Consider the following 23521-nt stretch of genomic DNA (forward strand, 5'->3'; position numbering starts at 1 on the left):
AAGGCCGGTATCTCGCTGGAAACGGCTGATGCTCTTTCCAGTTTGAGTTTCTGCTCCGGCCAACTTATCCACCGGCCACCGCGATTATCCCGCTGGTCGTCGTCTTCGTCGTCGTCATCGTCGTCGTCGTCGTCGTCGTCGTCGTCGTCAACGTCGTGTGGACGAGATCGTTCAGACCGCCCTGCCAGAGAACTCCTCCCAACCGAGAACGAGGGAAGGCCGCCGCGGCCGGCAGCTTCCAACCCTTTGAAGACGTCAAGACGCAATCTCTGTCCGTCGCGCGCGAGAGCGAGAGCAAATCGACTTCCCATACACGCTCTCGCCGGGATAATTAATACTCCAATTTGCCTTCACTTCAGTTCCTACAAAGTTTCTCAGACGCTCTCGTCGTCCGTCGGTCTGCATGCTCTCAATTCTTTCGGGCGTCGCTCGATTCCCCCCGCGGCAAAAAGACGCGCGGCCCCAATGCGTGAACAAGAGGCAGAAGAAGAAGAAGAAGAGAAGAAGAAGAAGTAGCAGAAGAAGAGACGGGCGTGTGGCGTGCGTTCGTCGTACGGGACGTGTTATTAGCCCGGCACTCTCTTCCTTTGCTCCTTTGCTGCCGTCTCCTCCCTGCTTCTATTCGTCTTCTTCCTTCTCCTCCTCCTCCTCCTCCTCCTCCTCTTCCTCCTTCCGCGGCTCCTTCTTTTTTCTTCGGTTTCCTATGCGGGGGCTAGAAACGCGTTTAATTAACATAGCTGGCGTGACTGCATCCCTCTTCTCTCGGGTGCCGAGCAGCCAGTCAGCTTTTACGGGCCATTGCACGCACGATGCACGTATGTATTACGAGTGCCGCCCTTTTCCTCCGTCTCCTTCTCCACTCCTTCCTCCACCGCGACGTGTGCACATTCAGGGTTGAAAATGCCGGCTATGGCATTCGCGGGCCAGTGCTAGGCAATGCGATTCCCGAGAAGATTGTAACGTGAGACCCTCCCGTGAAAAATTTCCCGCAAGTCTGGAAACTTTTGGGACAGCGCGTTCGACGTGACATTGAGTAAAAGTCGTTCGCGTGAGATGTGGCAGTGATCAAATCCACTTTTTGTATATGAAACTTTTTTAGAAGGAAATATGTAAAGGTATATAAAAGTATGTAATAAAGTAACTAATCTCTTTAAAGTACAAATGGTATGTATAAAGTATAGATAGCATATAACAGTATGTAATAAAGAGACTGATCTCTTCCAAGTTAACATTAAATTTGAAATTAATTTCTAATTTTCGTAAGTTCTTTAAAAAGTGAGTTAAATTATTATTTTGAATGATTAATTTGGCGCTTTGCACGTTGACTATTGGGACAATTCATTCGCGAAGAAATTGCGTAGTCAAAGAAGATAAAAAATATCAACCCTTATAAATAGGATTGTGTATCATTCAAAATATCTAAAGAAGAGTAATTTGCAAATGTGTCGTATCGACGTTCATGAAATGCAAAGGCATCGTTTTTCGAGGAATAAAGCGACGGGCTCAAAAATCAGCGAATGGCGAAATTTTTTCTACTACGGGATATTTTCTTAAGGAGATATTCTCCTCGCGTGTCCCTAGAGCGTGGCGAGCCCGCGAGAGTCCGAATCGAGTAAAAAATTTAACGACCCCGAGTGCGCGAATAAGGACGAGACGAGAGCCACGGGACGTTCCTCGCGGTTCTTACGCTAACATTCGTGCACGTTGCCTTGAAAGAATCAGCCGGAGTAATGTAGCGGGCACGCAACTCTCTCGCGATGTACATATTACGGAGCATGTGTCTCGCGGCGCAAGTTGGACTTTTGTAGATATTATATATCGCAAGATGGAAGAAGAGGGAGCTTGCGATAATCAAGAAAGGGTCACGATATAAGCAATTCTAATAGTAAAAATGGGATAAGACAAAATAAAGCAAAGGATGCACTACTGTGAAATACATAGCGTAGAAATCTAAGATATGTAACATAAACTAGACTTCTCTCCAGCTTCATCAAGCGGAGGAGCCTCTTACCTCGTTCCAGAATCGCTAACACTTCTGATACAATTGCCCGCAGCGGATGATACAACGTACACGTGCCTGTATGGGTGGAGCCTCACAGCATCTCTCTCTCTCTCTCTTTGCTTTGGTTTATTCTTCAATTCATTCACGTTGACGTAGAGGGAAGGCATTTTGCTCACGAGCAAAAACTTGGACAGACCTGATACAAACAAACGGTTTCGTTTATTTTTTTTTTAGCTTTTATACAATTGAAAATAACTGCTTTTATTTCTCCGAAAAATGCGCCAGTTAGACGCATTATCTCTGTGGAACTTTGAGTAAAAAGATATTACACTGCTAAAAAAAAACCGAAAACAGTTCAAAGATAAAATATTGTATTCTCAAATAATGTGGAAATGTGTAAATTAAAAGAAAAAGAAGAGAGAAACGGAAAAAAAAATTCTGAAAAAAATTAATCATTGATTCCGTTCGTTGACAGAATCACTTATTTTCATTATCAACATTTTTTCCAGTAAATAAATTATTATTTAAGGAGGTAATAAGTTTGCTTTCTTAGATTTTAATATATGACAATTTCCAATAGAACGTTTTTTGTATCTGAATTTTTCATTTTGATAAGTGCGAAATCGAAATACGCACGCTTTTCTCATCTTGCGGTGGAAATGCGTTCGTGAATGCGTGCGTGTGAATGCCCGGAACGCCATGTGTTCTCGTTCGAGACAGCGGATATAATGCACGCCCGCCCACGGAAATGCACTTTTTGACAGATCGCCCGACTAATTCGGTGGTTGTCACCGCGTACGCGCGAGGATTAATAGCGACCACCTAGCCGTACCCGCCGCAAATTCCTCGGAAATTCTTTGTCCCCTCTCTTCTCCAGGAAAGAGCCCGGAGAACCCTTGCTGCCTAATTGGGACTTTCGGGCCAGCGATAATGACGATAATAATAGAATTCTAATTCACTTTGACGACTTTGCACGCGTTTTTGCGAACAAGGGAGCCCCGTCTTTTTTTCCACTTACGAATGCGGCACGATTTCGACTACTTATTTCGCTACATCCGAAAGATTTCGTGAAATACAATAAAATTTTTATTTTACAAAATAAAAACTGCAACGGAAAATAATGTGTTAAATTGCATTTATCGCATAATAGTTAGATTGAATGATTATAATATAATAATGATGATACATAGCGTTAATTTAAATTCAATGTTATACAAGATTGCAGAAAAATCAAAGTTGTTCATTCGTGGACAATTAAAACATCTCAATCAGCAGACAATGTTTTTTTTTAAGTATTTGTTAAATATAAAAAAAAAATGTTATAATGAAGAATAAATATTTAAAAAATATTTAAAAAAACATTGCTAACTGGGATTGTAAATAAAAGATTATATAAAGCTTTTAAATATAAAAATATAAATTTTTATACTATAATATATTAAGATGAAATTTAAACTTTCCGATAATTCACAAAAAAAGTTAATTTTTTAGGACTTAAATTATTATTTAAGAAATATTACTAGTCTTTCTCTCGATCGTGCACGTTTCACTCTCCATTGTTCTCTACCTGTCGACATGAAACTGGTAACGCAATCTTGTGTTAACATTCGAAACTAAGAGAGCTTAATTTTAGTGCGTAAAAAATGATCTTATCATTTTACGATAATTTCGAAACAACGTTCTTGCTCCACATTTTTTACGACATATCTTTTTAAAACCTTAAAATGTTTATTAAATAACGTTTATTAAATAAAAGATAAAGTCGCAATATTTTGAATTAACCTCTATCCAAACTATTTGTTGATTAAAAAAGAAAAGAAGAAATTTTTCGAATTTTGTATACAAATTGTCATATTAATTGTTTACAATTTATATTTGTACGACTTTAGTACAAGAATTAATAATATTTAATTGATCCTGAGTTTGTTAAGTCTACATAACTGTATAGGTCATTGATTCTTTTGATAAAAATAATTTCTTCTAAAATCTAATAAATTAAAAAATTTTTTATAAAGATTTTTGAAAATACTTCAAATTGTTTTAGATTTTATAACTTTTTTCTCAGAAATTATATAATTAGATATTTTAAAATATTTCAGACTTTACACATATAAAGAATTCTAGAAAAAATATAAATTTTTTTAATATGTCTATTACAATTTATATAAAATTCATAAAAATTTACGAAATTGTTTAAAAAGTTAAATAAACTAAATAAAAATTATAAAAAATTGTAAAAAATTATTTAAAGAATTAAGAACAATTTTCAACATCATCAACATTTATCGTTCACATTGTATTTAAAAAAGGTTAACAAAGGATTGCTCTGCGTGTTGCATGTAAATAACTATGGAATATAAAAAATTGTCTTGTATATTACTATACAGAAAATAAAAATAACGTAATAAAGAAGAATATTAAATAATTCTTTAATGTTAAAAATCTATTTTTAAATTACAAGTCAGACTTCCCATAACTGTACTTTTGTCAAAAATATCTCCGAAACACAATACGTAATTACTTTAGAGTCAATACTCTGGTGATACATGATTCAGAACTATTAATAAGAGCACGTACAATCCTCTCTCAAGAATAGATATCTAAATGGCGAGAAATAGAACTTGGGTTTAAGACAAACTTCTTCTGACAATGAGTGATAAAATTGTGATTATAAACGGCATTGATAAAATGAAACAGATTTCAATTATAGTCAGAGCTATTACGTTTGTATTAAATTACGAAATAAAATGTGTTTTTTAAACGATAACATTGCAATAACAATTTAATTCTTGTTAAATTTTTATAAGAGAGAGAGAGAGAGAGAGAGATGCCACATTAATAATCTTTCTGTATAGCCTGGTAGTCGCACGATTTCATTTCATATGTCTAATAAATTAAAAAAAATAAATATAATTAATTTTGGACGTGATCAATAACGATTACATAAATTAATAATATGTACATAAAAATTATTACTTTTTGCATTGCTATTTTGCATAGTAACTGTTCTTTTGGCTCCTCGCATACATTTTACAACCTTGATTAAAATACATATCGAAAAATTTTCTTCTATTAAAGTTCTCCTCCATTAAAACAAATTTCACCTGTTCAAGGTGCTTTTAGAATTAGGAACCAGGACTTGACTGACCGTGAAGATCAATCGACCTTCGTAGTAAGTCATGATCGGCGGTTGCATCGTAAACAGACGTGGAATGCGTCGTAGAACATTGACGACGAGAAGCGGAGGCGGTGGAGACCTCGAACGTGTCACCGAGAGCATCCTAGAGGAGGAGAGAATCGTCTTTCTATTTCGGGCTCGCGTCTCTCGATGACGTCACATGGACGGAAATATCGTACGATTAGGGAGGTGCAGTCCGCCTGTTGCGCGGTCCAGGTCTCCATCTTTCCCGAACTCGCGCAAAAATTCTCGACCCTCTGTGATCCGCAGTCGTCTCTCTAGCTGAACGAGAGAACGAGTAAGAGAGACGCGAGAACGCGGCAGTCGATCGGCGTCGCGGTGCTGCACGTCAACGATCGAGGATCTTTCTCCGGGAGGGTGCAGTCACGATCGGAAACTCCTGATCCCAAGAAGACACTCTTGCGAGAAGTGGGTCGCGCCAGAGATCTCGCCCACGCGTGGTCCCCACCTATCGCGGTCCTCCTATCGGTCCAGGAGTTCGTCAGTGGCGCACCGCGCACGTCCTCGGAAAGATCGTCGTCGAAGAACAACGAGGGCCGTTGCGTTTTTCCCGCGGGCGACGAATCATCGGTTAATACAAGCGAGCACGATCGATCGTACGAGATCGACACATTTCGAGCGTTGTTTTTGAGGGTGGAGTAGGAGCAGGATTATTCCCTATCGGAGTGAGAGAGGACGTTGAGCGAGGATGCCTGGCGCCGGTGGTCAGCCACCGCAGAGGACCACCTTTCGACCGCCGTGGGTCAAGGATGGCCCGAACCCGTTACCCATGCCCACCGCTCCCTGGACCCTCAACTCCCGCAGGGACTCTAAACCGAAGACTGATGAAGTTCCGGCCTTCGCCCAAGTCACCTTGAAGGTGGGTGGAGATTTTCGAAGAAATCAATGCCGTGATTTGCCAAAATTGTCTTTTTCTTTTTGCAAAGTAGGGTGTTCCAAGAGAGACCTCCCTCTTATTTTAAAGATGATAAAATAGCTTTGTTATAAAATATCGAATTGTATTTTGGTGATTCTTCGGAAACATTTTTGAGATAGATTTTTGGAAATAAAGAAACTTCTTCAACTTGCTCAAAAATTGAAGCAATAAAAGACGAGAAATTATCCGTAAGATAATCCTTCATTTTACTTTGCAAGATAATAAATTATACAATTTTCTTAAAAAAATTTTTCAACTTTTATCACAATAAGTATATTTCTTGTAGCTATAAATATTAAATACGCTTCTTGCCAATAAATTGTTTCTAGCGAGTAAATTTATAAAAAATTTATCATATTGCAATTAAAGCGATTACTAAATAATTCAACGATTTTTCTCTACATTCTTATTTTTAAATAACGATAACTTTATGATCAAATAATATTATTTTTAAACTAACAGTTAGCAATATTAAATGATTCTACGCATTTGTTTAAGTTACAAAACAAAAATTAATTTTACCGCGCCATTTGATTGAAGAAGGCAACAGATTTATTCAAACGCGAAAATTATGGCTTTTATTTGCGTCGAAATCGTATAACACGCTTTGTTTCCAGCCAAGGTAGAAGCTGGCCACGCTTTCGCAGTCTTTTTCCATTCAGATATTGGGTTTCAAAGTCAGCGGACTTCGCTGTACTGACCGTGATATTAATAGCTGGCGTGGGTGTCTTGCAACGTGTAAGCGCGATAAACATTTCGGGTGGCACGAAGTTTCACACGTTCTGTTGTATGCAAACAGTGCACTTTGATAGTCCGCGTTTTACAAACTCATGCATTCTTTTTACAATAAAATTGAACAATAGTCTGAACAATAGTCTGTACAATAAGCATCCTTTTTGCATCATCGTTACAAAAATAGCCATAAATTAATCGAAATGCAATTAATTCTCTCAAATGATTAAATCGATGCAAGTTAAAGAAGAAACCCTTCCGTTATGAAATTACTTAGAAACTTTCATAGTTCTCTAAATCTCGCAGTGTAAAATCACTTGAAAATTTGCGCAGGCTCAATTTTCACTCTATAGAAGTAAATACTCTTATTAGAATGATAAATTACTCGAAAATGGCACAGACTCAATTTTCACTCTTTTAGATTAATGCTTCACTCTATCAGATTTAGAGAGAAGATATTTTATAAAAGCAAATTAGAAAACCACACACACCTGCAACTACAGCAGCATTTATTTATTTTTTTACAGTGCATTATGCGTGGAAAAATTTTCAAGTGATTACTTTCAATCTTCTGGCGACGGTTCAAATTATGAGATTGATATTTCGTGATCTGCGAAATACGCAATGCTTGAAATCGCGATGGCGTCCAAAGATTTTGCGTGACTCAACATTATATCGTTACATTGTTAATCGTTTCGTGCATGTTTAAATTATCAACACAACAAATTAAATTCAGATCACAGATTCATTATTAACCATCATTAATTCAATTACATTTCGTTACGCTAATTGCATAATTATTTATTAAATCTTTCCATCGCGCGAGTGATAGTAGTAAAATATAGAATTAACCGCAAGTTTTCAGATCGCCTTTTTCAATTCTTTATTCAATTCTGAGATTTAATAATTCTTTATTTAATTTTAAATCACCATCTACTTTTGTTTCATTAGCATTTACTCATAATAATATCGTTAAACGTTTTAATCAGAAATTTAATAAATAGATATAAATTTAAACTTATCAATATTGCACCTTATTGCATTTATCAATTGCAGTTGATCAAATCATTGCAATTACAACAGAATAAAAACTATTATTTGAAAAATCGTAGTACGCTGCAAGTAGTTCATGACCGTTCGTTAAAGTCTTCGGACATTCCGCACGTGTTTGTCAATTGCGATTTCGTTTTTCCAACGAGAAGGAAAGTGAGATCCGTCGTACGCGTGCCCGCATATAAGCCTCTGGGTCACGATTATTTAAAGAACACGCGTTTCTATTTCAAATGGCTTGCCAGCTGCGTCTTCCGCCAGTTTCTTAACGCGTTTATATCGCGATTTTGCATGAAGCATGAAAATCGCGTACGCAACGTTACGAATATATGTTGAAAGAGATTTCGCGGATGAGTAATATTTTCGGGCGAATAATTCTTACAAAAACAAGGAAATATGGCAAAAAGTCTGAAGTGGTCGAGAGTAGCCGGAAAGTTGAATGGCGATTTTACGACAGCCACTTATTTCAAAAAGTGGAAACTCCACGTTAATGACGATCAAAACTGGATAACGTGACGTCTCAAGTGCGAAATTCAATGCGGATTATTTAAAGTTGGCGAAACGAACTCTTCGAGACTTGCCAAGAAATTTCTTTGGCTTTCTCTCTCTCTCTCTCTCTTCTCCCTTTCTGTCTTGTACAATCAAGAGAAGAGGAATGGAAGGAGAACGATTCTTTTTTTTTCTATATTTTCTATTAAGACTACTTTAAGTGAGACGTGCGATTATTCTTTCGTACTCTTCTCGACGTAACGCAATCCTAGAAAAAACACATTGAAATAAAAAGCGCGAGAAATTGATTTGCGTCGCGAGAATGTGACAAAAACTGTGACGTAAACTGTGAATCGAGAAAAGACATCGCTGTCGGTAACCGCAAAAACGTAAACTCGATTCGTTAAATTGTGACGGAGTTCTTGTTAATGGAATGAAAAATAAAACCATTTAATATAATTTTAATAATTTAATGAAAGATATTGAAATGTGTAATAAATAGAATAGGAATAAAATAAGAAATGTATCTTTGAAGACAAAAATCAGTAATGAATAAAATATAAATTTGTAAAAAAAAAATATAATTATTATCATATAGATACAAATTAGACGTGTGTATTATTATCTATACGTATACACATGACGATTTCTAAGATTAATCAATATGTTAAGTTACCATTGGCTACATAAATTAAAATAAACGTTCTCATTGCACTCGTGTTAACGCTACAATCAAACAAGTATTCCCTTTTTTCGATCCAACAGAGTGTACCAAAACCCGCGGAACCGGCAGCACCTTCGTCAGATGGACCGCGTAAACAAAGCAAAATCACGATAATACCAAAGCAGCCGAATAATGAAAAGATCCCGAGTGGCCGACCGGTGCCAGCGAAGCCGCGCGAGAATGGACGACAGGAGCCAAGTTCGAAGCCGCAGCTCGAACGACAGATCCGCATCGATAGATCTCGATCACGGGGTGACATTATACCACTCTCGAAGAGTGAGAGCACCACAGGTACGAGAAGCAATGATTGCCATTCCCTTAGATTACATCATTCGCAATCAAATATTTAATCCTCTCAGACATTGGATGATATCACTGAATATTGAACTCTCTTGATTCTCAGATTGTTACTAAAACAAAAACTATTTGGGTGATGGATATTTATCAATAAAATAATAGAATAATCAGATATTGTAGATATTACGAAATTTAGAACAACCTTATGAAGCAAAGCAAGATAAAATTTATTCCAATTTCATTAGAAACAAATCAGACAATAGCGACATAAATAAAACACGAAATGCAATAATATAAATTTATGAAGCATCACAAATACTGAGAGAGTTAAATATGACACTAATTCGCAAAGTCTTCCTTTTTAATAAAACTTGAAATATACTTGTGGAATAAGCAAAACTAAAAAAAAAAGAAACAATTTTTAATCAGTGAAAAATCCCTTAATTTTGCCTATTAAAATGATATTTCTACGCACCCTATTTTAGACATAAATAATGACTCTTATTAATCATAGTGCCGTATACACTTTCCCTAAATAACGAGAACCTTCTGTATGTTAAGGTGCACCAACTTTATCGAAGAGTTCATCGCGAGCGAACTTTCCACCACCGCCACCTCCGCGACCACCGCCACCACCACCCAGTCGTACGATCCTCAAGGACCTGCCAACTCTCAACGATAACCAAATGCAGAAGTTGGAGATATTGAAATCTAGGCCGAGGAAACGGCCGGATTGGGCTTGCATGATGAAAGAGGTCGAGAGCGGCAAGACGCTCAAGCACGTCAAGTGTAACGACCGGAGTGCACCCCTGATCGAGAGGGTGAACAAGGTCACGGCCGATCCAGCAGGTGATCGTCGAAATCTCTTCGATCCCCGTCGGGTGCCTACGGGACCGTATCTTCCTCCCTTATAGAAAGTGTCCTCTCTTTAAGAAGAGAAATCGTCGTAAAGAAAAACTGACTGTGCTTCTCCTCTTCCTCAACTTTTCTCTTTTCGTGTGATCGTTTGAAGGGACATCGGCGACGTAGTACAATCGTTCGAATGCGCAAGCAGAAATTTCGATTAACATAATACGTCCTGCCGCGTCTCATTTGTAGCGCAAATAGCCAGCAGTATTGTTCTGTCGCTATCGCCCCCTCCCCTCAATGTCCCTAAATCACCTCTACCCCCGTCGATAGACAAGCCATCGTTTGGCCATCGTCCATTGTTAAACTGTTGGACTAATTAAACTGTTAATTGATTGCCGTTGAATTAACTGGTGTCTTCATGTTTCTCAATGGGTTTATCAATATCCCGTCCTCCTCTTTCTCCCTTGTTACGCGAGCGAGCAGCGATCAGGATCTTTCATTCGTCGAATCAACATCCTCGACGGGAAACGAGAACGTCATTCAGAGGCGGTAACTCGTACTAGTTAAAAATACGTGCGTCGATAAAAAAAAACGTTAAGTATCAATTAAGTTTCTCATACAATTCCACGTGACACGTTCATCAAACGAAATGTTCTACTGAGCGAAGTGTCTCTTACATTTACTTGTCCTTTAGACACAAATAAATTTCAAAAAAAGTAAGACAATAATCATTAGACCAGTAGCCATTTTTTCAACTTTCAGGATTAAGTGTCCAACGATTCAGTTATTAGGATAAATAAAAAAATTCAATTTTACGATTTATTTCTATCTTTGAGACCGCCCTTTTTGAATTTCTAACGCGTATGCAATATAAAATAATAAAATTATATTCTTGTGTTATGTTACGATTTAAAAACTGATTTCTTCTTTGTTGCTATAAGATAATATATTAAATATTTCGTGTAAACACTTCGTATTCTCTATTAAAACAACGCAATGGAGTGGTAATAACACATGTGTTTTTATGCTGATTGATTGTCTCTCTCCAGGCAAGGCCCACTTCGTATTCGAATCAGAAAAGTCGAATATGCACAATCAGCTGCTGAAACAGATCCAGGTGGGTGTGAAGCTCAAGAACGTAAAGACGAATGATCGCTCGAAGCCGATGCTGGAGGGATTGAGAAAATTCCGACGACAAATGACCATTGAAGAACAGATTCAGAAAGCTGAGGAAGCTCCCGTCGATGACATTACCATTCAGGACGAAATGGATGACATTGATGCCGTTAGGGATGATTTGCAAAGTACCAAGCAGATGCTCGCGATAGAACTTAGAAACAAAGAAGCCTTGGAACGAGACAATAAACGATTGCAGGTAACAAGACTGAAACTAGATATTTCATATTTTGGAAGAAACTTTTAATAATTTATATGTCAACTTTATCCGAGACTTTATCCAACTTGAAGCCATTCATAATCTTATATAAAAACAATTAATCTACTTGGATGGCGAAAAGATTAAAAGATTAAAGAAGTAGCTAGACAATTTCTTATGGGATAATTTCATGTGCAGGCAAGAGTTTTGAATCTCGAGACAGAAGTGGAACGTTTAAAGTTACAAAAGAATACTCAGGAAAGTAAGCAACAGGACGAGAAACTCACGGAATCTTTGAGAAAGGAAGTGCAGCAAGCGAGAAAGGATGCAGAAAAAGCGGAGAAAGAATTCGCCACTGCCGCCGAAGAAAGAGATAAAATGAAAAACGAGTTGGAAGAAATGAAAAGAATGTATGCAGCGCTGGAAAAGCGTATGAAAGCTGGTGCGTAATTAAGAATGTTTGCTTCGCTGAAAGCTGATGATTCTGATATTAATGGCGTTCTTATCTGCGTTCTTATCTTTTCCCTAATCGTCTTAAATTTAATTGCTTTTTAAGCAAAATGTCAAAAATGTTCTTATGCTTTGCAAATCATATCTATTTTTTTGGTTCGCATCAAACAGAGCTGGAAAAAATTGAAATAGATTCAACAGAAATATTTATTTAAAGAATATATCTATGAAAATTACGATTCGAAATAAATATTTATATTTTGTGTTGTAAATATAAAAGAAAAATACTATTTTACATTTATACACAGATTTATTTAAAATAAGATATTTATTTTACATTTCGATGTCATGGATAATTAAATTTTCTCTATTTTTTATTATTTATTTACTATAAATAGATAAATAGAAAATAGTAAATAAATAATAGGAAATAGGAAAAACTTGTTCTGACATATATAAAATAAAAATCTTATTTCAAATAAATATATATATAAATGTTAAATACCATTTACATTTTGATTACACAAAATACTCATTTCAAATAATATTTTTTGTAGATATATCCTTTAAATTAATATTTATATTACTATTTTCTTTTTCAATTATTTTTACTAGCACTATTAACGCTTGTACTAATCACGTTTCTTTGCTTTGCTTTTCTTTGCTTTGCTTATTAGAAGAAGAGCTTACGCCAATTGATACTGAGCCAATAGTGGAGTTAGCAGAGGATTGGGAAGACATGGGATGGTACAATGTTTCAGGAATGGCACTGGCTGGTTGTCCAAGCGCGAAGGACATAGCCAGGATTGCGACGCAAAAGAGTATAGACAAACAAGATGTTCACAGCACGAGCGAGGAGGAAGAGGAGAGCTCAGAAGAGGAAGACGATCCTAAAGCCGGAGCGGAGAAACGCGCGCAAAGAGAGATCAAACTTCTTATTACAAAAATTAAGAATTTCAAGTGAGTGCTAGGTCTTTGAAATCCATTCAAATCGCAATAAGTAATCGTATCAATAATACAATAAATAACATATAAAATCGTATCAATAAATAACATATAAAAAATCGACTGAACAGGGACAAGGCTGTGAACGCCAGGAAAGAGAGGCACGCGCTGAAGGAGCAGATCAAACAGCAACAGAAATTACTGGTAGAAGAAAAGAAAAAATACAAGCAACTACAGAAACAAGTGGATAAAATGGCAAAACTGATGGGAGATACTGACGACGACGAAGAAGAAGAAGTGGAGGAAGAGGAAGAAGAAGAAGAGGAAGAGACGGAGACTGAGGAAGAGTCGGAGTCTGAAGAATCGGAGGAAGAGGACTCCGAGTCTGACGACGATCAAGCGCCTATCGAGAAACGCAAAAATATTTTGCAAGTGAGTTGTCACTGCAAACGAAAATATAAATTCAAATTTTTAATTATGTTCTTGAACATAATCCACTTCTTTTTAGAAACGAGTGAAGAAGCACGAAGGACGACTGGCAGCTCTGAAAAAAGGCAACTACTTGCTGAAGGCGCAAGTAGATAGAATTAAAGACACCCTGGTAAAGCAGCGAGAGGATAGTATCAGCCTGCAGGAGGATCTTGATTCTGTCTTAGCCGAACTAGGTTAGACTAAATACAGCATAAACGAAGAATATAGATCTGTTTTTTGTGGCTGAACTAATGCACACTCTCTAGACTTAAAATGAAATAAATATATATTTAAAATTTGACGAAAGAGTGAGAAGAAGAAAGTTTTAATACATTTCAGTGCAGCTACAGAGAACAAATCTTGTTTCTACATGCAGAGATTGTATCGTATACAAATATGCATTACGCATATGAATATCATATATTGAAATATAGACAATTGTATGTTATATTACAAATATAATATTTTTTAATAAATTATTATTGAACGCGATTCTCGTAATAAGTTATTAAGGAAGTGTAATAAATAATCTACATATAATGATAAACAAATTCAAGATGTAAACTAAGAAATTTTAGCGTTTTTCAGCGCTTTGAATGAACGAGTTTGACTGTCAATTATTAAGTATAGGATCTATTATTTTTCATCAGATTATATGTATGATTTATGTCAATGTCGATTTTTGCTACAATAAGATACAATGGAAACGAAAGAAACGTGTAGTTAAGAAATCACTGAATAATAAATAAATCGCATACACTCACACAAGAAAGAACATCAACTTTAGAACATTCACGAGATGGAATAAAAAATTGTTTTTAATTATGTTATACAGTTATATTTCGATGGCAATTAAAGATATCGCAGCTGTATTTTTGGATAAGTATACTGCGACCACTTTTCATTCGAAATTTATAGGAATATAAATAAAAATATATATAAAAATAATAAAACTAAAGTATGTTAAAACTATTATATAAATAAATCTTTAGAAAAATAAAATTTCGCAATTATTATTAGTGCCGTTAATGTACGTTATGCGTTTCATAAGACAAATCATTATCAATGTAAATGAATATAAAGAAAGCGGGAAAAATTTTACAAGGAAAATTTGATTTTTATCTTTGAATTGTCTTAAAACTTGCTTTCATGAAAATATTTTTCAAACATCTCTTATTTCTCCAGTAAACTTTTTTAAACCTTACAAAGATTTGCTACGAAAATACATTGTGCTAGCAAAAATGTTTTCCATGCAGAGCATCATAAACTACGTGGACTATGCGAAGCATAGAAAATATTACTCTGTACGTTACATCTTTATCGTTACATGTAACTTAAAAGATGCCTTTTTTATTTCAGAGAAGATTTTATCCACGTTGGATGAGTCTGAGTAAATTTTAAGTACACAACCACAAATAATTGATCTAAGTGAATTTTTGGGACATTTTGCTTCTTTCACCCTTTATCTTTCTTTTTCTTTATCACATGTTATTATTCTATTGAAACAAAAATGTACAAATTTGATTTTGTTACATAAACTAAATATTAATATAATTTCTAATATTTAAATGCAATACATAAATTCTCAACCAAAAATTTATCTATGTTTATTCTTAAAAACAAGATTAGTCTGAGATAATTAAAAATTTTTGATACAAATCGTTCATTGTTTAAAAATATATTATTTTACTAGTATTGTAACATATTATTCTTAATACATATAATATAAAAACTTTATGAGTATATCTAATATGTATAAAAGTTAAATTTTATAAGTATGTTTTAAATATATGCACATATATAATTGAATCACTTTATATAAATTTATTACAATATCTATAAAAACAATATATCTTAATAATAGTATAAATTATATTCAGAGCTAGGTGTAGGGTAACATATTTATATATTATTATATATTGTTTAACTAAATGAGGTTAAAGTTATGGCTTATAAAATTAATGTAGTTGCAATAAAGTTACATAAACGAAAAAACTAACTCAATTAAAAGTTATGTTAAGTTATCAGATTAACTTAAGTTAAACTACAAATTATGTTTGAAAAGTATTGTTCGTATTAAATTGAAAATTCGTGATGTTTTCAAATTAGATTATTTAAAACAATTCTAACATAAATCATCAGACAAAAATATTTTATTTAGAAATTAAGTTTATATAAAATAACAAAGAAATACTGATTTTTATGTCAAAATGTGCCTTTTCTTTTACATTTTTTTTACACAGATAAGTTTTTAACTTAAGAAAAAAAGTTAATAAATTAAAATTTGTATTTCAAAAATAAGTAACTAAAATAAGTTAAAGTTAAAAATGAAATAATTCAAAATTAACTAAGTTAATTTAACTGAAAGTTATTAATGTTCAATTATTTAACTAGTCATTATTCAACTTTGATCCAATCTGTTAATAATTTTCTACGTTATCCATCAGAGATTATGAATGATACACCTGAACATTTTTTAACAATCTCAGACTAATCTCATCCTTCAGACTGACCGTCATGGACTGTGGGCTGCAAAAAAATAGTGAGAATTAGGGGAATGACAATAAGAATAAACATCAATATATTTTAATTTCACAAATTCAAAACTACAAATCTTAACCATAGACAGTAAGAATAAATCAAGTGTAAAACGCAAGACTTGAAAACAGTTAACAATAAAACAGAGAGAAAGGGAGAGAGAAAGAGAGAGAAAGAGAGAGAGAGAGGGGGGGGGGCAAGTGCATGAAACAAAGAAAGACATTTGGCAACTGCTTTATACTTTGCTAATTGATTTTTTCAGTACCTGACGTACTGAAGATACACATAATCTATTCTTACTGTGATTATAGACAGCACTACAGCAAAATTTTGTAACTCTTAACGACAGTATCGATATCGTTATACTATCGGTGCATAGACATTATGCTAGAAAAACTGCCTAACGACAATGTAACGATACCGGACTGTCTTATCGAATTACAGAATCCTGCTACTGACACGATCGATGAGATACGCGGTATGAGTGTGTCTCATCGAGCGATTAGCGAGTACTATCACGCGAGTAAATAAATAAATGATAGATCACTAACCATGATTGCCCGATCGCTATGTCGTTCCACCATTGCCATCATTGCCCGGATGCCTTCCAGACCGGCTTTTCCTCTCTGAATCCTTCGCCGCTGCTCCTCACACGCGAAAACATACACTCTCTACGTGTTAATTACCGAAATGTAATGGCTACAGAACGAATTACGCATTTCCCAATTAAACGTGTCGTGATTCGAGGTCACGTCGCTCCGCTGCATCTCCACACTTTCCACAATGTCCATTAACGACCAAAAGTTTCGACGACGACAACTTCAAGTCGGCAACTTCACTCCGATTTACCGCGCAACACGACGCGAGTCAAGCTAAGGTTAGGTTAGGATGCCGAATCAAGACCCTCAATCTCAATTTTCTTGCATGCGTTGACAGCGCGCGTTACAAACATGCATCTCTACAAATTACGCCAATCAAATGCGTTTTTCTCAAACGCGCGCGTTTAACCGCGTTTAATCAGAGCTTGTTTTCATACGTGTCAACGCATGCATGAAAAGTAGGAGTAACTATGCGATGCGCAACGCGCGACGATTTGTTGGAAAATACAGAGGCGGAAAAGAGAATGACATAAAATTTAATATTCAGTATAATAAAAGTTTTCGTGCATTCCGTGAAACGAACGTTTTATTAACAATAGTTCTTGATCGCGACTTGCTGTTACTTACCCGTAAACCGCGACTCGCTCCGCGCCTTTTAATGATCTGAAGATAGCGGACGAAACTGTGGCGCTTCAATCGATAAAAATTTTAAAGCTCGACGCGGTATATTCAAATATCTTAGATCTTAAATTATCTAATACGTATATCTTTCATAAATTCGCATACGCGATAATTTAAACAAAACAAATTTATACACTTGGAAAATTCTTTCATGAAAATAAAACGAATCGAACATACATTCTTTTCGGTAATAGAACTCTTCGAGCGAAAAATTTTATTTTTATTTTTAATTATACAATTTAAAATTATAGAATTGAAATTGGAAAAATTAATCGCTTAGGAAGGGAGAAAATTAATCGACTTTTACAAATCAAAATTATATTTGGGAATTAGAGATCGCTATTGCTCTCCATGGATTACATGTACTATACAAAGTGTTACATCGTGGCGATTTGTTTTATGTTAAATTATTGACGAAAATTTCTGTGATGTAGAAAAAAGAAAAGAACGTGACTTTTTCTCGTGACAATGTCTTCAGCGCAAGAATAGCAACATGCAAAGTTTGTGAGAACGGTTATTGCCACAACATGTCTTCTTTAAAATATGAAACAAATACATAATACGCATGATTCCAATAAATTTGTTGTTCAATGCGCTGAAACGTAGTGAGAGAAACGCACAATTTGATGAAATACACGACGGCACTTAAGTCAATATCGTCACTTATCATTTTTGTTGTTTTTACTTGAAATTGTAAGTGGAACACTTAAAGAGGATACAGAAAAAAAAGGATGTAACTAAAACTGCATATACATAAAAAGCAAGTATTATATACATTGGTTTGCATAGATCACGAGATGCAATTAGATTGGAAGTAAAAATTTAAAGCATGTACATGCTATCTTCGATTATCACATAAAATCACCGAATTAATGTTACACAACAATACAGTCGATTTCGGTATATTTTGATGCATGCCTGCGCATAACATGTATAAACGTGTATGTGTGTAATTCAGTAGACATCGTTTTTGTGATGACTTCTCGGTCGAGATTTGTTCAGATATTCGTGCGAAATACTTTCGAGCATAATTTATATTTTCACAACCTATAGAAAAAAATACTGTTTCTAATAATGATCTAACAAAATTCTTACATGCCATCCATTTTTGTACACCTGTCCAAATTTAGTATATATCACCTTTGCAACCTGACCTGCTACACTAAGTAAAGGAAAGACAAAAGTGAAATATCTTAAAAGTCATTAAATATTATAAAATAAAGTACAAAAGAAATAATATGGCTCAAGAAACACTATCTTTTTTACAACATTATTTTATAGTAAAATTTTAAGATTTGATTACGTAGAATGAATATGATGCAAAATATAAACAAAGATATCTATTTATATATACATCTGTATATGCACATGATTAATATATGCATATACAGAAGTCTACGTAAATATATATATTAATTATAACATATGTGCATATGCACGAGAATACATATTCCGAAAACTATCAATGTCCTTATTGTTAAATTCACAGTTACCAATTTCCTGAATTAAATTTTAAAAGTGACAGAATTACATTCTTGATTAATTTAACGGAAATTTAAATTTGTACTTCAGTTACAAAGATTTACAACAAATTTTAATATTGCATTAAATAATAATAAACACTTTCTTTCGATATTGTTGTAAAGACAGTTATTCAAAATAAATAAAAGTATTTTTTTAAGTGACATTCAGTGATTTTGAAAAATATATAAACAAAGTATGTTTATACGTATGTGTAAATCATAATCAAAAATATAAGTATCCACAAGAAAAGTGAAAAGAATAGTAAGAAATCTAAGTTGCGAAGGAATCGTTCTTGTCAAAATTGCATTTAATCTTATGTCGATAAAAATAAGTATTACCTGATGAGAAATTCTATGCTAATCAGGTCCTTTCTGTTGCATTATAAAGATGATGCCTGTAGTTTTTCGTGTAAAATAAATAATCGCTGATCGTAACATGGTGTACTATTATGCCTCTAATTCTTTGCAAACGGTATTCTTACGCAACGATAACCGGATTGCACTGAACAATAGTTCGCATATGAGCGCCATGCTCTTTCACGTATCCATGCATTCAGTTTTGATCTTCTTCTTTTCTTCCACCAACTTAACGTCCGTCACATGCAAGTTATGCTCGCTTTTAGCAGCAAATTTAATGACTGCTTGCGTTGATACATGAGCACTTGTGTGCCGCAGATCAAGACGTTTTAGCACTTTACATCTCGACAGATGATCAAGAGACGTTTCGGTGAGCAACTTACAGTTCGCTAGATTCAGCGACGTTAGATTTGGCAATGACGTGAGATGCGCCACTCCGGAGTCGGTGAGCCTGCCGATTGAGGAAAGGTCCAAGGTTTCAAGATCCGACAGATTCTGGACTACGTATCTCACTCCTCGATCCGTGAGATCACATCCGGCTAGAGATAGATTTTTTAGATGTTTCAATCGTGATGTTTTGTCGATAAGGCCGGGCCTCGAATCCGTTGGCGAGTCCAAAATTTCTTGCAAAACAACGTCATTGAAAGAAGTAACATAACTTAGATTTAGTTTTTCTAGAGGCGGACAACTGCAACTCTTCAAAGCACGAACGCTGGCCCAACTACAACCCTGAAGAGATAACGTTCGTAACTGCGGCAGCCTACTGAGCAGCCAAGCGAGCTGCATCTTATTGATATTGGTCCAGTCCAATGAAAGATATTCGGGTTGTCGTCGGATAATAACCGTCAAGTGTAAGGAACGAAGATTATAATGCGACATGTCAAGTTTCTTCCACAGACTGGGATCTATACTGTATCTCGCCCAGGTGCGGCAAACCAAGGCACAATTAAGCAGATCTTTCATGTTAAGAAATCGGAATACTGCAAGCATCGCTGTTTGGTTGTAAACAAGATTTTGTTCATCTGGACATTCGCCGTCCATTTCTTGAATAGGCGGCGGTGGCGCCGGTCTAACCACTACTTGTGGCCTTACTAAAGACCTACTGCTCGAGGCAATCAATTGCATAGCTAACTGGGTGCGCTGCTGAGTCATTCTCTGTTCACCTTCGGCTGGCTCCCCGGGCGAATCGTTCCACGCCTGACCAAAACGAAAGCACGTGAAATGTAAACAGCATCACTCTGTACAACGCGGTTTATGCTATCTAGAGATTCTAGCGTAAAAATACACAAATATTATTCTACTATAGACATAAGATTTCTAATTTCTTTATAAAAAAAACTTATTTACCTCGTTGGGATCGAGCCTCGATCGTTTACTTGGTGTCATAGCCCGCTCGGAATCCGTGGTCGGTGCTGAGGAAGCTGCGCTGGATACCGATAATTTTCGTGTACGCCCTCTTTGCTGACGTGGTCGATAATCTAAGTTTCTACCTCGTTCGCAACATTGTGGACATTCCCAACTATTTGGTAAATCATCATTCACCGTAATCTCACTGGAGTTCAGACCTATACATGCTGGATGTACAATGTCGAAACAAATTGAACATTCCATCAAAGTAGATGGTCCTGAAGGAAAGGTTTTACCTGCAATTATTCAAACATTTAATTTATAAAGAAAAAAAGATACATATATAATTTAAGGCTGTAGTCCACTTGATATTACAAATGCTTCAAAGCGTTTCAATGACTAATCAGACCAAAGAATTTTACAAATTGACCAATTAAAGAATGCTTCAAAGTGTCTATAGCATCAAGTAAACAGTTGCCTAAATCAAAGATAAAAATTATAAAGATTTAAAATATAAAATTTTTTTAATCTGCCAATATAAAATTATATTGTAATAATACAATAGTAAATAAAAAATAAATGAGATTCTCAAAATATAGTGATTCAGAAATATGTATGTTTATAAATTTTTCTAAATTACTATATTTTTAATTACATTTTTTTTAAATTATGAAAGTATTTTGACTGTAAATAGTACATACCCGTCAATGGTGCAGGCGGTTGTTGCCAGCCATCCAAATGACAGACTTTACACGCTGAGGTAACAGGAAGCATTGGTCTGAGACATTGGCGCATAAGACATGTTTGCTTAGCACGACCACTACCTCCAAACTTGACCATATCTTGGCAAAACACACATTCCCGACAATCCTGTCTAGTGCAAGCCTCACATTTCTTGCATCTAGTGCGTCTTCTGCGTGGAAATGCTCTTTCGGATTTGTCTGAGAGATGTCTCATTTTTGCAAAACTTTTTCTCGTTGCTCTCATGCGTTCCTAAAAAAAAGAAATTATAGAGTAAAAAAAAATTAGATAAGGGATATTCAAAAGTATCTGTTTCGATTTGATGCAATGAATGATAGATACCCTTTCGACGATGCTTAAAGGTGGTGGTGGTGGTAATACAGGATTTCCAGTTACAGCTGCTTCTGAATCATCGAGTCTATGTTGCTCCGCCAAAGTTCGAACGTCGTGAATGAGGGCAATTGGATCGCGTATCAAGTCCGGGACATTCTTCTTCGTCGACGGCAATGAATGTAGATACATTACTATAGATTTTAAGCCATGTAACTCGAGTTGCGTGATATGTACATGCTGGTGATGTTGTGGGACTAAGTGTTGCCGCTGTGATTCAGATATATCCAAGTGACTTCTACCCAAAAGCACATGCACATATCTTTCGAGGACATACCTGCGGAAGTACACAAACTTTTACAATGTACAAAGCAGCATTATATGTAATAATACAAAATACAATATTCATTCTTACCATAACATTTCTGTAAAGAATGGATATCGGAATTTCTGTGGTACTTTTGTATGCTCCTCTACTTGCGCCACTTTCAATTGCTTCTCTATACCAAAACTATGAAGGAAATTGCCACCAAAGACCAAAGAGTCCTGAGGAGTGTATACAGCATGTATCCAACCAGTTGGTATGAATAAAGTCATACCAGCCGTTAGACTTATCCTACCACATCTGTCTACCATATCTCCAAAAAATACATCCGACTGTTTGCCACTCAACACCCACTCTTGATAGAGATTCAAGTTTCTCTCAGTGGGTGGAATCAGCCAAAAGATTTTGCCACCACGAAGAATATGATACCACACACTGGTACCACCAAAATCAACATGGAAGTCAGTATAGCAACCTTTTACTGACATTAAGCAGTACTTTTGTACTTTCGGATACATCATATCTTCTAAAAGATTGGTAGATTCTACTTGGGAATCCTTCAGATGCCTCGGCCATACAACGTCCACCCAATCGACTTGTCGCACCAGCGAGGGCGATTGTACATAGTTCTCTAGCTTGGTATGACTAAATTCTAATGAGATCACATTCAACAAGCGTTCCTTGTTGGGATCTTCGTAATACTTCTGCCACTCCTTCATGCTCATATCTTCATTTTTTTGAGTATTAACGTCCATAACATCCAGTATTCTTTTAGAACCTAACATACAAATATTATTATCATCATATCGAACATCTTTCGCTTCCATACCTGAAACTTACCAACGCAGGTTCTGACATCGTTGACGGAGAAATTAGAGCTGGGCACTCGCAAGCCCAGACCAGACTTATCCTTGAACAGCAGTGGTATTGTCAGACCATGCTTCTGCAGAAACGTCATATTCAGCTCTGGCCCAGTCATCTCGCGAAAGAGGCCGCTGAAATTGCTCAGGTCGTACTTCTTGCCTTCGATCTTCTCGTCAAGCTGGAACGTCCTGCGGCCCTCGATCTCTTCGTCGCCTATGGTCCAGTCGTCCGTGTACAGCTTCCTGGTTCGCTCGCGCTGTAAGATGGTACACGTGGTGATGAGGCAACACGTGGATGCTACCGGTTCAAGAATTAGTAATCACTCGACGCGGCGTCGACGTCGGCGGCACCGACGCCGGATTCGCGCGCGTTCTTTGTTTACCAATTGGCGCCTCTTCGGTTGAGGAGCGGAGTCGTCGGCCATTGCGGACACGCAGCTAGAAACGTATCACCGAAATCTCATCGAAGTGAAGCGGTAGGGCGTCGACACAGCGAGAGCAAGACGAACTCGCGTTAGCACGACCGTATGTGATCTGTCGTATATTATTTACATGTTAGGCGCGACGCGTTAGTGACGCCGTGAAAGCACGTTCCTCGCCCGTGTATACTCTCGCGGAACTGTGACGCCATTTTCTTGCCGGCCAGTACTGCCAACAGTGCCAACTACTCGTCTTCCCTCCCGTACTCCCGTCATCCCGTCAGACCACTGCTGGCTAC

General features: G+C 36.2%; 3 protein-coding genes across 4 annotated transcripts; 1 reads left to right on the forward strand and 2 right to left on the reverse strand.

The window, feature by feature from the left end:
• Positions 1 to 1783: 1783 nt before the first annotated feature.
• Positions 1784 to 17499, reverse strand: LOC105195161. The gene is made up of 3 exons (XM_026133463.2): positions 16589 to 17499; positions 16013 to 16028; positions 1784 to 2198 (listed from the first exon to the last, which is right to left on the reverse strand). Exons 1-3 carry the CDS (start codon positions 16628 to 16630, stop codon positions 2008 to 2010), a joined length of 249 nt encoding a protein of 82 aa, XP_025989248.2. The 5' UTR covers positions 16631 to 17499; the 3' UTR covers positions 1784 to 2007.
• On the forward strand, positions 5393 to 14501 carry LOC105195160 (FK506-binding protein 5). Of its 2 annotated transcripts, none has more exons than XM_039449637.1 (8): positions 5393 to 6060; positions 9154 to 9403; positions 9971 to 10258; positions 11308 to 11633; positions 11832 to 12075; positions 12761 to 13043; positions 13160 to 13460; positions 13537 to 14501. In XM_039449637.1, the coding sequence occupies exons 1-8, from the start codon at positions 5890 to 5892 to the stop codon at positions 13696 to 13698; spliced, it is 2025 nt and encodes a 674-aa protein (XP_039305571.1). In that variant the 5' UTR covers positions 5393 to 5889; the 3' UTR covers positions 13699 to 14501. The 2 variants fall into 2 exon arrangements, with proteins under 2 accessions (XP_039305571.1, XP_011158737.1); XM_011160435.3 differs by having other exon boundaries at positions 5398 to 6060; positions 12845 to 13043.
• A 119-nt stretch (positions 17500 to 17618) lies between the features above and the next one.
• Positions 17619 to 23467, reverse strand: LOC105195163 (jmjC domain-containing histone demethylation protein 1). The gene is made up of 7 exons (XM_011160441.3): positions 23187 to 23467; positions 22781 to 23060; positions 22031 to 22718; positions 21628 to 21952; positions 21246 to 21537; positions 20545 to 20840; positions 17619 to 20394 (listed from the first exon to the last, which is right to left on the reverse strand). The coding sequence occupies exons 1-7, from the start codon at positions 23226 to 23228 to the stop codon at positions 19378 to 19380; spliced, it is 2940 nt and encodes a 979-aa protein (XP_011158743.1). The 5' UTR covers positions 23229 to 23467; the 3' UTR covers positions 17619 to 19377.
• Between the last annotated feature and the right edge of the window lie 54 nt (positions 23468 to 23521).

This window comes from Solenopsis invicta, chromosome 5, assembly GCF_016802725.1.
Source record: "Solenopsis invicta isolate M01_SB chromosome 5, UNIL_Sinv_3.0, whole genome shotgun sequence".
Classification (NCBI taxonomy): Eukaryota; Metazoa; Arthropoda; class Insecta; order Hymenoptera; family Formicidae; genus Solenopsis; species Solenopsis invicta.